This window comes from Vanellus vanellus, assembly GCF_965231255.1.
Source record: "Vanellus vanellus genome assembly, chromosome: 8".
NCBI classification, from domain to species: Eukaryota; Metazoa; Chordata; class Aves; order Charadriiformes; family Charadriidae; genus Vanellus; species Vanellus vanellus.
The window spans coordinates 29,749,213-29,762,019 of record NC_138913.1 but is presented as its reverse complement, the minus strand read 5'-3'; the positions used below and the strand labels follow the sequence as shown (position 1 = coordinate 29,762,019).

Genomic DNA, 12,807 nt, shown 5'->3' with positions numbered 1-12,807 from the left:
GCGGGCACTAGGACCCGCGCGGTCCCGGGGGGGGGGGGGGGCGTTGTTGCGGCGGCCTCCCGCCGCCAGGTGGCGCCACAGCCCAGCGGCGCCGCGCGCATGCCCGCTGCCAGACGGCCCCCCCCGGGCCTGGCGCTCCGTTGCTGCCCGCGGCGGGACAGCCCCCCCCCCTCCCTCCCCAAGCTGCCAGGCCGAGAAACGGGGGCGGGCGGGCCGGGTTTGCTTCTCCACCCACCCCGAGGGGTGCGTGAGGCTGCCGTGGCCCCGCTGGGGTTTGGCGGGTGGGTGGTGACAGCGGAAGGGGGAGAGCGTCTGTGTGAGGCCATGGGTGCCCCCTCTCCCCGGGGTGTCGCCCGGCAGGGTGGTTGTCACACGTAGAGCGGCCTGTTCCCAGCTCCTCACAGGCCTCACAGTTCCTCCTCCTTCAGGAGGGGAATTCCCCCCCCTCAGAGCCAGGGCGGTGAGGAGGGGAGCTGGCACATGAACTAGGCCTCTGCTTTCCAGGGCGATCATGGGGATTTCCTCTGCTGTCTCCCACCAACGCTCCGTGTGGAGCCGCTGGACTCGGCTAAGATGGCTGATGAGCTTCCACAGGAGGATCTCGGCACAGCAGAGCATGATTTCTGCCCCGGGGATGCTTCAGCAGAGGAAACCGCCAGGTGTGCCTTCGAGTGTGGTTTCCAGGCCGTGGGGCGTGAGGCCTTGGGGCAGGAGAGGGTTCCACACAGCCTCCTCCAGCTTCCAGGAGGTCATGCTGACCAGTGAGCGTTATAGAGTGCAGCGGCTGCCCTTCTCCCAGGTGTCTGACGGTGATGTGGCTTTCTTTGAGCGCATGATGCCAGGTAGAGTCATCACAAATCCGGAGGAATTGAAAGCCTTTAATGTGGACTGGCTTAAGTCAGTCCGAGGTAAGTGAGCTTGGGGTTTTTTTGCGGTTTTGGTAAAGCTGCCCCTCTGCTTCTGTTAAGGTACCAGAATGAAAAGTCTGCCAAAGAAAATCTCATCTCTGTTTACAGCAGGCCATGTCTTTACAGATCAGGCAAAATGAGTTTTCCTCATAGAAAATATTCGTTTGAGAGTTACCTAATTTCTGGTAATCTTTCAGGCTTTCATTAAAAAAAAAAAAAATCTAAGCCCTGTTAATGTATTTTTTTTTTTCCTGAAACAAAGTGGTTCAGTTAACAGTTCCTGAAGTTTTGGCTGAACCTCAGAAAACAAGTGTTGTGAATTTTCTGTTACTTTTTGCAAAGATTTCACGAGAATATAAAACATTTCTCATCGCCCCCAGTGGCAACCAAGTCTATGTATACAGACAAAGCTTTTAGAGTGCTTTAAGGGAAAGCCCGCTGTTGAAGATGTTTGTTTTAAAAGTGCTTAAGATGCCACTGCCTCATAGTGGAGGGAGTATTGTGATTTTGGACATCATCATGCTTTACCACCTTGGTCACCTTTATCAAAACCTTTCTGACCTCTGTAGAGCTCACAACCTGCCTTGAGAGTCCCTTGCTTTCATTGCAGGCTGTAGCAAGCTGATGTTGAAGCCGCAGACAACAGCAGAGGTGTCTCAGGTTCTCAGGTAATGTGCGCGTTTTCTGATCGACTTTGTGGTGAGGAAACTCAGGTTTATTCTGGGAGGGTCCGGCAGATGAAGGAAACATCTGGGTGTTCAGGTGCTGATTGCTCAAGCATTGGAATTGCTGAAGCTGTTTTCTTCTTGAGTGCCTTGTCTTGTGGTTGAGCTCTGGTGGCTTCAGCTCTCACTTCTGCTCTTTATATCCCCCCTGCCCTTGGACTGTCTGTGTTTCCTGAGGTACCTTTTGTTCCAGCTGCTCCCAGGATGGGAGACACTGCATGCTGTTGCTAGTCTGGAGGTATGCGTGTGCTGATGGGTAGGCAGTGTTTCTTGTCTAAAAAACCCTACAGATTCCTAATTAGGAATGTTTTCACCTAGAAAGCTGAAATTTTTCAAGGCAGGAAGGGACTTCCACTTGTGCCTTATATTTACCGGGCCCAGTGCTCTCCCTGGCCCTTGGCTTTTCTGGGGTGATGGTGTCATGTATCAGGCAGAAACAAAGGCCGAACTTTCATTTGTTTTACAAAACCCAATTCATCTTTCCTGGGCAGATGTCCTTGCAAATGCTAAGTGGGCAGCAGCAGACTTCTCAAATCAAAGTTGATGGCTTTGAGTAAAAGGGTCTTAAGAATGCTTAGTGTAGAGAAGTGGAGCGGGGGAGAGATAAGCAAGTGGATTCAGTATTGATGAATTTTCTGCTTTGCTAAATTGTCAAAATTAGACGCTGTACCAGTGCTCAAGAGGAGCAGTTGTGTTGAAGGATTCAGGGGGGTCCGTCTGAAAAAGTAAAGAAGGTTAGGCCAGAATCAGGCGGTTTGAGGAGCTAATGTTTTGTCCACTAAATCAGTAAGAGCCCTTCCCTGGTTCAGGGGCGGGAGCATGGCTCCAGTTGGGCACATGTGTGCAGGATCGCTGTTTGGCTGAAGAGCTACAAGCTGCATGAACTTGCTTCTAACTCTGTTAAAACATACCTGGAGCACGGTAAAGTCAGGGATTCTGAAGTAACTGCTGGTGCAGGGCAGCTTTGTGCCATCCATTGTGCAAGAACTTCTGTGAGTTTGGAGAGGATGTGATGCGTGGTGCTTTGCAGGGATATGACAGGCTGGAAAGTGATGCTGCTGAGGCATAAGATGCACATGCTTCGTTTCCTACAGGGCATTAATTTCTTGAGGGGAGGAGGAAGGCAGTGTAATTTCTTAAACCACTGCCAGAGGTCACCTGTCAGAGCCCACTGAGGAAGTCGTTAACAGAGACTGCTACTTAAATAGCTTATGTATAAACAGAGTGAGTTGTGATTTCCAGGCAAATGTTGGTGGCAGATGTGTCGATATGCATGGGGGTAACTCCAAGTGCTTGTTCCTTTGCTCAGTGGTGGGGTGAGTTTAGTGAGGAGTTGTGATTTCTCACTTTTGCAGTGCATCGGTTGAATCTTTAGGCTAAACGCTGCGTAGTTTTAAGGAGTGTTGAGCACTCTTGCAAGAGTAGACTTGCATGTGGAGGTGAAACTCTTGTGACAGACTGGATTAAAATGCATTCAGAAACCCTTTTTTCTTGCAGGTACTGCTATGAGAGGAACCTGGCAGTGAACCCACAGGGGGGTAACACGGGCCTTGTTGGGGGCAGCGTTCCTGTCTTTGATGAGATCATTCTCTCCACTGCCCTCATGAACCGGATCATCAGCTTTGACAAGGTGTCTGGTAAATATCGTAGAGATGTGAGGCACAGAAATGAGCCCCAGGCCCTAAACCAACCATTTCTCTGGAAGATGATAACTGCAGGATCAGCAAGGTTCAGCCCAGCAGCATCATAAGGGGCATCAGAGGTTTGTTTCATCCAGGCTCCTGCTGCTGCTGTAATCCTTAGGTTATAACACTAACAGGTGTAAAAATACATCTGGTGGCAGAAGGAGGGAGAACGAGATGAGAGAAACATGGGCATCCTGCTATCTGTTCATAAATTGAGAAATCCAGCAGGTGGAGCAGGATGACAGTGTTGAAGAAGGCACCTGATAACTACACTAGCAGAGGGAAGGGCGGGGTGGGGAAGACTTACAGGTTGTTTGGACTTGGAGAGTTAGGAATTAGGCTGGTTTGAGTACTTCAGTTCTTAAAACAGAGAGAGAGGGAGAACAACAGGCAGAGATGTACTTCGTGTTACTGTGTTTTACCTGTCTGGAGTTGTGGATGACCAGAGTTAAGGCAATGATAAAGCTTCCCTCGCCTTGAGGAGTAGGACAATGCTCTGTAGCGTGCACAGTCTCTTTGTGTGTTTAAATGAATCCTCAAAAGTTTTGGAGGAAGAGGGGGTTGCATCTGCTTGTGCTTACCCCGCCTCTTGAGGTGCCACCTTCTTCTTGGGCATCAGCTTATAGCAGGACATTTACGTTTCAGGAATCCTTGTGTGCCAAGCTGGTTGCATCTTAGAGAAACTCAACGAGTACTTGGAGGAGCAGGGGTTTATCATGCCGCTTGACTTGGGAGCGAAAGGTAGCTGTCACATCGGTGGTAATGTGGCCACAAACGCTGGAGGCTTACGGCTCTTGAGATACGGCTCTCTTCGAGGGACGGTGCTAGGACTAGAAGTGGTAAGGCGAGTACCTGGCAGTTGCTTTCTGTGTTTAAACCTCTACTTCTTATTGTTCCCTGCAGTTCTAGCCCTTAGCTATCCGTTTTGCAGACAAGTGCCTCTCCAGGCTTCCACTCTTAACTTTTCCTTGTATGGATCTTTGGAGAAGGAGCAACAAGTGTCTTCGTGCGTGTAGCATCTGTTACTGCTACCGCAATTTCCAGCTTCTACCTCTGTCCTTGCTGACAGAAGTATCATAGAATCATAGAATCATAGGGTTGGAAGGGACCTCTGGAGATCATCTAGTCCAACCCCCCTCCCAGAGCAGGGACATCTTAGAGCAGGTTGCACAGGAACGCATCCAGGCGGGTTTTGAATGTCTCCAGAGATGGAGACTCCACCACCTCCCTGGGCAGCCTGTTCCAGTGCTCTACCACCCTCAAGGTAAAGAAGTTCCTCCTCATGTTTAGGTGGAACTTCCTATACTCAAGTTTGTGCCCGTTACCTCTTGTCCTGTCACTGGGCACCACCGAAAAGAGCCTGGCCCCATCCTCCTGGCACCCACCCTTTAAGTATTTATAAGCATGGATCAGGTCCCCCCTCAACCGTCTTTTTTCCAGACTAGAGACCCAATTCCCTCAGTCTTTCTTCATAAGAGAGGTGTTCCAGTCCCCGAATCATCTTGGTAGCCCTATGCTGCACCCTCTCCAGCAGTTCCCTGTCCTTCTTGAGCTGGGGAGCCCCAAACTGGACACAGTACTCCAGTAATAGTAATATTAACTAACTCCAGTAACTCAAGTGATATTAGGTGGTTTTCTAATCCAGAGAAGTGAAAAGAAGGTAGGGAGAGATGCGGTGATCCCAAGTTGCCTGTGTGAGGTTGGTTCCTCTGTGGAGCAGTGGGTCACTGGAGCGCTCTGCTAAATCCATCCTACAGCACTCTCTTCTAGTGGCTGCTCACTAGATTTTTAATAGAGCCGTCCCCTTTGGGTTTGTTTGGCTTCTGGCTTCCTCCTAGAGTCTTACCTATTCCTCAGCCTGCTCCTGCCCTACAGGCCTGTGCCTCTCTGTGAGCAGAGGGCTCATGGGAAATAAATTGGGTAGGTAACAAAATCCTGGGTTGGTTTTATTGTGTAGGCCCAGAAATGAAAGCTTTTGTCTCTCAAGTTAGCACCTCTAGCATCTAAACAGCCTTTAATAACATGTCTTAGAGGCATTCAGCCTTGATGTAAGGCTCAAGGGGTGGAGGGCTTACCTCATTCCGCGTGACTGTGTTCACTGTTTCAAATAGTGTTTCTTGTTTCTATTGAATAATGGGAGCTGGGGCTGCAAAGAGCATCTGATCTTGTCCACCACTGCTAAGAAAAGTGGAGCAAACTCGATCTTCTGTTATTACTTGTCCTGCTGCAACATGCGCAAACAGCACCATAAAAAAAAAAAAAGAAGCAGAAAAGACTTGGGTAGGATTTAGAGGGGAGGAAGAGCTGGCAAAGGAGGAATGGTGGGAAGGGGCTGCAGCTGGTGTCCACTGCTCAAGGCTAGTGGCAGCTTTTTGTCAGCTTGGTAGTAGACCAGCTTATGACAGCAGATTTCTACGTAGGTGCTTTGACTGGGTCTGTGTATTCCCACAGGTGCTGGCTGATGGCTCAGCTCTGGACTGTTTGATGTCTCTGCGCAAGGATAACACTGGCTATGATTTGAAGCAGCTTTTCATTGGGTCCGAGGGGACCTTGGGAGTTATCACTGCTGTCTCCATACTGTGTCCTCAGAAACCGAAGGCTGTGAATCTGGCATTCCTAGGTAGGAGCCGACATTAATAATTTCACACCTGCATTCAGAGGGTGGGAAAGGAATAGGAATGGAGGGACGAAAGTGCCGGTCAGCCTGCTGAGCGGGACTACCAGCATGAGCATGTGTCTGAGAAATAGTATGGTGCCGTATGTTAAAATACTGGTGCAGATATTTTATCTCTGTGGTGTAAGCCTGTAAAATACCTGCAAGGGCAGGTTGCTCTGCGAGGGGAGGGAAGCCAGGAGCTTAGCAGGATGAAGAGGCAGGCAGGGCAGTGCCCTCACTGATGAGGGCCCGCTCTGCCAGTATCCGAGCGAGGTGAGCAGGGCAAGTCTGGTGACAATAGGCAGAGGCAGCTGCAACCCAGCAGTCGCTGCGTGAGCCCGTAGTGACAAGGCAAGGCTGGGAAGTCAAGTCTACAGATCAGGGTCGGGATCAGCAGGGTACCTGGCCAGGCACAGCTGCTTAAAAGCTGTTTCTGAGTCTCCTTTTTAGCAGAGTTGTTTGTGGGTGTTATAGGTTAGTCCCACAAATTGATGCGAGGAGACGGAGCCAGTTAAGACTGAAGTATTTATTTAGCAAGTGGCAGCAAGCAAAACAGCGCTGGGCGGCCCGGGAGTCTCACTCCGCCAACGGCTCACGCCCGTTTCCCGAAAGTCCCTGGTTTTATACTCTTCTTTTTCCTGTATAGGCGTACTCTGCATCTGCATGACACGACTTGTTGCTAGGGGGTCGTTTTCTGCTTTCCTTTTCCTCCTGGTTGTCGCAGGGATGAAAGATTCATGTCTTCCTCACATCATTTTGTGGGGAGCCTTCACTGAGACTGTTTTTGTTTTTCTCAAAAACCTTCAAGGCCAGCAGGGACTTCTCAAATAGCTTGTTTGTATCAGATGTGGCCTCGAGAGCAGAGAGCTAAACTGTTAGGAGGGGAAGGGTAGACTCCAAGTGCTGACAGACCTGTGGAATATGTGCAGTGGACCCCAGAATTTGCCTAGACTCTCACAGTAGCCTTTCAATTTCTCTTGGGTTGCCTTTTTGCCTGTGCTGAGCACTGAGGGTGGGGCAGACATTTTGGTGTGAACTGTCTTAGGGTGTCCTTGCGACAGCAAAGACTAATTGCTATGTATTCCTGCTGTTCTGCTCTGAAACCTTCCCCAGCTCAAACTCTTACAGGACCTGCTGATCTAAACCCACACAGGGTAGCAGTTGACATTTTCTGGAGATGGGAGAGATGATTTGAAGCCTGATAGACAGCTTTTAAAACTTTTTAAAAGGTGGGGGGGGGGGTGGGGGAAGGGGGTGTTTCTTGTTCGTCATTCCTCTCTGTGTTATCTCTGAAGGGTGTCAGAGTTTCACTAAGGTTCTGGAAACATTTACGACCTGCAGAGCCATGTTGGGAGAGATCCTGTCTGCCTATGAGTTCATGGATGAGAAGTGCATGGAATTGGTTGAGAAACATCTCAAACTGTCCAGCCCAGTGACAGGTACCAGTGTCATTTGTGCCATAGAAAGAGGCATTGTACTGCTTGGGGATTTTTAGCCTAGTTTTATCTATGTCTATATCTATATATGTCAATGAGCGTGTGGGCATCCCTCATAATTTTTGTAGCCAGTATTCAATTCCAAACACATTTGGTGGAAGTCTTTAAAGGTAAGACTCTCTACTTCTACTTGTTCCCACAAAACTGCTCATTTTCTGAAAAGTGGTGGCTAGGTAAAGGATAGAGCAGGTAAGGGAAGTGCCCTACAGATAAAAGATTGCTGCTTAAGCTTCCCTTCCATGTGGCACCAGAGAATCTGGGCAGTAGGGCGACCTCCTGAAATGTGCCAAGTTTGGGAAAAGCTCCAGAGCCTGCACTAAATTCCTGTGCCTTTGCCCCAGACCATCTGCTTATTCTCTTCTCCCTCACTTTCAGGCAGCCCTTTTTATGTATTAATTGAAACTTCAGGCTCCAGCTCAACCCATGATGAAGAAAAATTGAACAACTTCCTAGAACAGGCCATGACTTGTGGTTTGGTCACTGATGGAACTGTGGCAACAGATGATAAGAAAATAAAGGCAAGTCATTGTTTCTTCTTGCACAAATCTCTGTGACATGATTCTCTACTTGGGTTTGTATTTTTAATAAGGAAATTTTCAGACTGATGTTTGGTATAAACATCCCTGAGTGATCTGGTAGCTTATTTGGCATGTTGATTAAAAACACTAAGAGAGAATACTTACTACTGCTGATTCTTCCCAGAAAGCCTGAGTATTTGGGGTTTCAGTGGATGTTTTCTAAAAAGATCAGAATAATCAATTACATCTTTCAGTGGTTGCTGGGGTAGGACCCGTACTGCCTGAAAACTATCAAAGCCAGAAGTTGTCAGTTGTCAGCGAGACCAGGAGTGAGCAAAGTCCTGTAGGTCAGCATGACTGTGTTGGAGCTAGAGACTGCTGTCTCACGCCACAAGACGAACACAAAGTGTGTCAGTGAGAAGGAGAGTGATTTGTGCCTGCCCAGTAAACATGAGTCTCTTACATTGACCCATGTTTCTTCCAGCCCCCATTCCCAAACTGGCCCTTGCAGTACTAAACTGGAGGAGGCACATCCCCACTTCTTGGGAAACCCAAAACAGATTTAAAGAGAATGACCATGCCTGCGTTCTTTCTGTTCGGCATGCTGTCAAGCTTGAAGAGTCGTTGGTGTATCACTTTAGTGTATGATGCTGCCAAGAAAGCGTTATATGCTTTATACGTTATAAGCGTTATATGTCACATAGCTTCCACGAGTCAGAGGGTATCGAGGGAAATCAGAAGTTGATGTTATATGCAGAGAATCAAGGCTCCTTTTCCCTCAATACCCCGAAGCATGGAACCCAAGAGGTACTTGGTTTAGTTGGATTTCTTTGATTCATCAGACTCTGTGGAGCCTGAGGGAGAGGATCACAGAGGCCCTCACTCACGATGGCTATGTCTACAAATATGACATCTCTCTGCCTGTGGGAAAGCTGTATGATCTTGTGATGGACACCAGGGCTCGGCTGGGCGGGAGTGCCAAAAACGTGGTGGGCTACGGCCACTTGGGTAAGTGTAGATGCTGGGAAAGGAGGCGATTGCTCTTTTGTGCTCTGGGTTTTGCTGTGCAACTTCCTAGTAGTTTTAGAGGTGGTTTTTAGATTAGCGAGAGGCATAAACTAAATAGCCGAGAGCTGTCAGAAGAGGAGGATGCATAAAGATGTTTGTGTCTGAATTTCATTGCTTTCAGTCTGTATTCCATATATTAATGGTAGGTTGATAGCCAGCCAGCCACTCAACTCATGTTGCTCTGTACTTTCTGTTTAAGTATGTTGGTTGTTTAATTGGACCATCAATTTGATTAATGTACTTAGACACATTTGGTAGGTAAACATTCTTGTCCAAAGTGATTAGTCGTATTGGAAATCAATTATGTCTGAGCCATTAACCCTCCAAAAGAGAGTGATAAAGATAATGCACAGAAAGGCAGGTACATCTGTGAGAATGCTTTGAAACTAATTTGATTTTACTGACAGGTAAATTGGTAGCTTAGCAGAACTGTCCTGTTTTGTTTGTTTTTTTTTTTAAAAAAAAAAAAAAAAAGAACAGAACACACCAGCACACTTGATTTGAAAGACATGGGAAGACAAGTCCAAGTCTGCATAACAAAGGCTGCCTCTGTTAGCTCTTGTTATTGAGGATTAAGCTCTGTACTGTGAGGGTTTGCTGGGATGCAGGAAGAGGTTCCGGAGTGAGAATGAGTAAGTTGTGTTTATCTTTGTGCGTTCTGTTTTCTGAATACCCAGCAACTATGTGCTTAATCAAATACCATCACGCGCAAGTGGTAAAAGGAAAAATGTTCTGCTTGCTTTGTTTCTGTTGACACAGTTCCAAAGTGCATTTAGAACATTGCACGGACATAATAGGGAGGAGAAAGTGATGAAGGGCCGTATTAAGATCTAATGATCATTATGAAATAGCATTGGAGAAGTCTTTGCCATGCTGTCTCGGTAGTGGGACAATAATTAATGCAGCACAGTTGTTTGAATTTCAAAATCACAAGAGTGGGAGTTTGAAAGTAGCTTAACTCAGAACACTTCCTTAAATATTGCGCTGAAAGCATGGAAGAACAAAGATCCTGTTTGAATTACTTGTGCATGGAGAGGCTTAATGTTTGTAGAAGGACAGTGAACTTGTCCCTTTTTTGCACCATTTGGAGACTAACAAAGGCATCTTTGTTTTAGTACATGGAGGAGACAGTAATGAGCCTCTCTTGTAGGGCCACTGACTTTTTCTTACAGACTCACCTCTGCAATGTTTTCCTCCAGGAGATGGAAACTTGCACTTGAACGTCACAGCGGAGTCCTATAGCCATTCCCTGCTGGATGCCATCGAGCCGTTTGTGTATGAGTGGACTGCAAGATACAATGGCAGTGTCAGTGCAGAGCACGGACTGGGCTTCAAGAAAAAGCAGTTCATTCAGTACAGCAAACCTAATGAGGCAGTCTTTCTAATGCAGCGTTTCAAAGCCATGTTAGACCCTAAAGGGATCCTCAACCCGTACAAGATGCTGCCTTCCAGTTCCTGAGAGCGACACGTGCTGAGAAGTGAGCAGATGCCATCATGTGAGGATGGCACCTCTAGCTTGGTAACTGCACTTTAGCCATAAAACAAACTGGTGGATCAAGCAAGCATGTGGAATGCTCCTTGGTTTATTTCTTTAGTGTGATGGAACAAGTAAAGGAAAATGATTCCTCTTTTCAGGGGTGCCCACTCTTTCTGAAGAAGAGCTTATTATGGTTTTGACCCTGTGGGTTTCCTGTTTAATCTGAACACTGAAACCAAGCATACGTGTACTGTGTGTGGATATTCCAGCTCCCTTTCCCCTTAGTTTGCTCTGGTTTATTAGTGAAGTGACACCAGCCAGAGGAGACATTTTCTCACTTGGGGTGCGCAAGCAAAGCATCAGAGGCACAGGAGAAGACCCTGTGGATGCTGTACCACCATGTCCAAGTGAAAGTGTTGCTCTCCCTCACTTGTTTTGATCTAATACACTTGTCCAAAAGCCATAACAGCATCAGGTTATGGCCTTTTTGGTGATGCCACCTGCAGGCTGTCCCCACTAGGCATCAGTGTTGTCCCACATAGAGCTTTGCAGTCCTGGAAGGACTGGTCAGAGCAGAGATGGTGCCTGGATACTACTTCTGGGTAGTATCAACTGGAGGAGAAGGGTTCTCACAACGTCTATCCGGCAGTTATTTCCTGCTTCCTTGTCTTCCAGTCTTCCTTGTCTTCTTGATTTGCTCTCGCAGAGGGCAAGAGCCATCATCCTAATGATTCACGTAAAATCTGTATCACTCGCAACCAGCAAACTAGATTAGGCTGGGTGGAGATAATGACAGGGATGTTAAAATCACCCAGAATTTTCTCTGCACTGGGCATGTGGTGCATTAAGGCAAAAGAGATTTCTGTGCATACCAGTACTAATTTACTCCCCCAAGGTGCCCCGTTACCCTGACAGGTGATTCTGAGGCTCCCCAGCCAGTGGGCAGACTGGTGCCTGCTCGAGTTGGTGAGGCCACAGAAGGGTCCAGGCAGCTGTTACCCAAAAGCAGCTTGGAAGATCTGGCAATAGGAAAATAAAACACTAGGAAAATAAAATCAGCCTGTCTGCTGTTCAGAGAGATCTCTGATTGCGAAAGATGCATTGAAAAAACGGGCTTACTCAAGCAGGAGGGTGAGAGAAAGAAGGTGATGGTGTAGGAAAGTATCAGAAGTCAGCACAAGACCTAATGGAAGGGGAGTGTGACCTTATTTTTAAAGTAGGCTAATTTTACTTGTGCATTTTCTCATCACTTTTCTATGCCCTCTCACCACCATGTGTCACCTGTGCTGCATGTCCATATATATGGTCTGGCCAGGGATGTCTGGGAGGGTAAGGGATGTTTGGATGTGTCTCTTATACCTTTTAGGAGTCACTGATTATTGTGGAACGATCCTTTTGACTCGGGATCTTGCTTGATCATCCACAAACCCCAGGCACTATCTCTGTTTCCTCAGCTGGAGTATTTTTTTAGTAAAGATTTTAGTAAGGCATTTGATAATGTCCCTCGCAGCATCCTGCTGGACAAGTCATCCAGCTGTGAGATGAGCGGGCACACGGGTGCGCTGGGTGAAGAACTGGCAGGATGGCAGGGCTCAAGGGCTGGCAGTGAACAGGGCTACATCTGGCTGGCGGATGGTCACCAGCGGTGTTCCTCAGGGCTCAGTCCTAGGGACAGTGCTGTTCAGTATTTTTATTCGGTGATCTGGATGCAGGAGTTGAACACACCATTAGCAATTTTGCTCACGATACCAAACCGGGAGGTGCTGTTGACTCTCTCAAGGGACAAGAGGTCTTGCAGAGGGATCCGGATAGATTGGAGTATCAGGCAATCATCAGTGGCGTGAAATTTAACAAGTCCAAGTGCTGGATTCTGCACCTGGGACGGAGTAACATCTGGCACAAGTATAAACTGGGAGAGGAGTGGCTGGAGAGCAGCCCTGCAGAATGGGACCTGGGGGTGCTGGTTGACAGCAGGCTCAGTGGGAGCCAGTAGTGGCCGAGAGGGCAAACCGCATCCTGGGGTGCGTCAGACACAGTACGACCAGCCAGGCAAGAGAGGGGACCATCCCTCTGTACTTGGCGCCGGTGTGGCCTCACCTGGAGCACTGTGTGCAGTTCCTGGCCCCACCATTTAAGAAGGATGTGAAGGTGCTTGAATACATCCAGATGGGGCTGGAAGGCATGTCCTGTGAGGAGCGGCTGAGGACTTTGGGTTTGCCTGGAGGCAAAGGAGGCTGAGGGGCAACCTCATTGATCTCTACAGCTTCCTGAGGA

General features: G+C 48.1%; 1 protein-coding gene across 4 annotated transcripts; it reads left to right on the top strand.

Moving 5' to 3' along the window:
- The first annotated feature begins 157 nt into the window (after positions 1–157).
- On the top strand, positions 158–10,695 carry D2HGDH (D-2-hydroxyglutarate dehydrogenase). Of its 4 annotated transcripts, none has more exons than XM_082486879.1 (10): positions 158–243; positions 505–908; positions 1,519–1,576; positions 3,131–3,270; positions 3,964–4,157; positions 5,770–5,938; positions 7,270–7,413; positions 7,846–7,988; positions 8,831–8,996; positions 10,256–10,695. In XM_082486879.1, the coding sequence occupies exons 2-10, from the start codon at positions 512–514 to the stop codon at positions 10,513–10,515; spliced, it is 1,671 nt and encodes a 556-aa protein (XP_082343005.1). In that variant the 5' UTR covers positions 158–243; positions 505–511; the 3' UTR covers positions 10,516–10,695. The 4 variants fall into 4 exon arrangements, with proteins under 4 accessions (XP_082343005.1, XP_082343006.1, XP_082343008.1 ...); XM_082486880.1 differs by lacking the exon at positions 158–243 and having other exon boundaries at positions 540–659; positions 800–908; XM_082486882.1 differs by lacking the exons at positions 158–243; positions 1,519–1,576 and having other exon boundaries at positions 873–908; positions 3,112–3,270.
- Positions 10,696–12,807: the final 2,112 nt, after the last annotated feature.

Bases quoted from the DNA above. Each gene is read 5' to 3' on its own strand.
- D2HGDH (XM_082486879.1), top strand. From the start codon at position 512: ATGGGGATTTCCTCTGCTGTCTCCCACCAACGCTCCGTGTGGAGCCGC. The intron at 1,577-3,130 runs GTAATGTGCGCG...TTTTTCTTGCAG, and splicing joins GAGGTGTCTCAGGTTCTCAG to GTACTGCTATGAGAGGAACC. The intron at 5,939-7,269 runs GTAGGAGCCGAC...TTATCTCTGAAG, and splicing joins TGTGAATCTGGCATTCCTAG to GGTGTCAGAGTTTCACTAAG.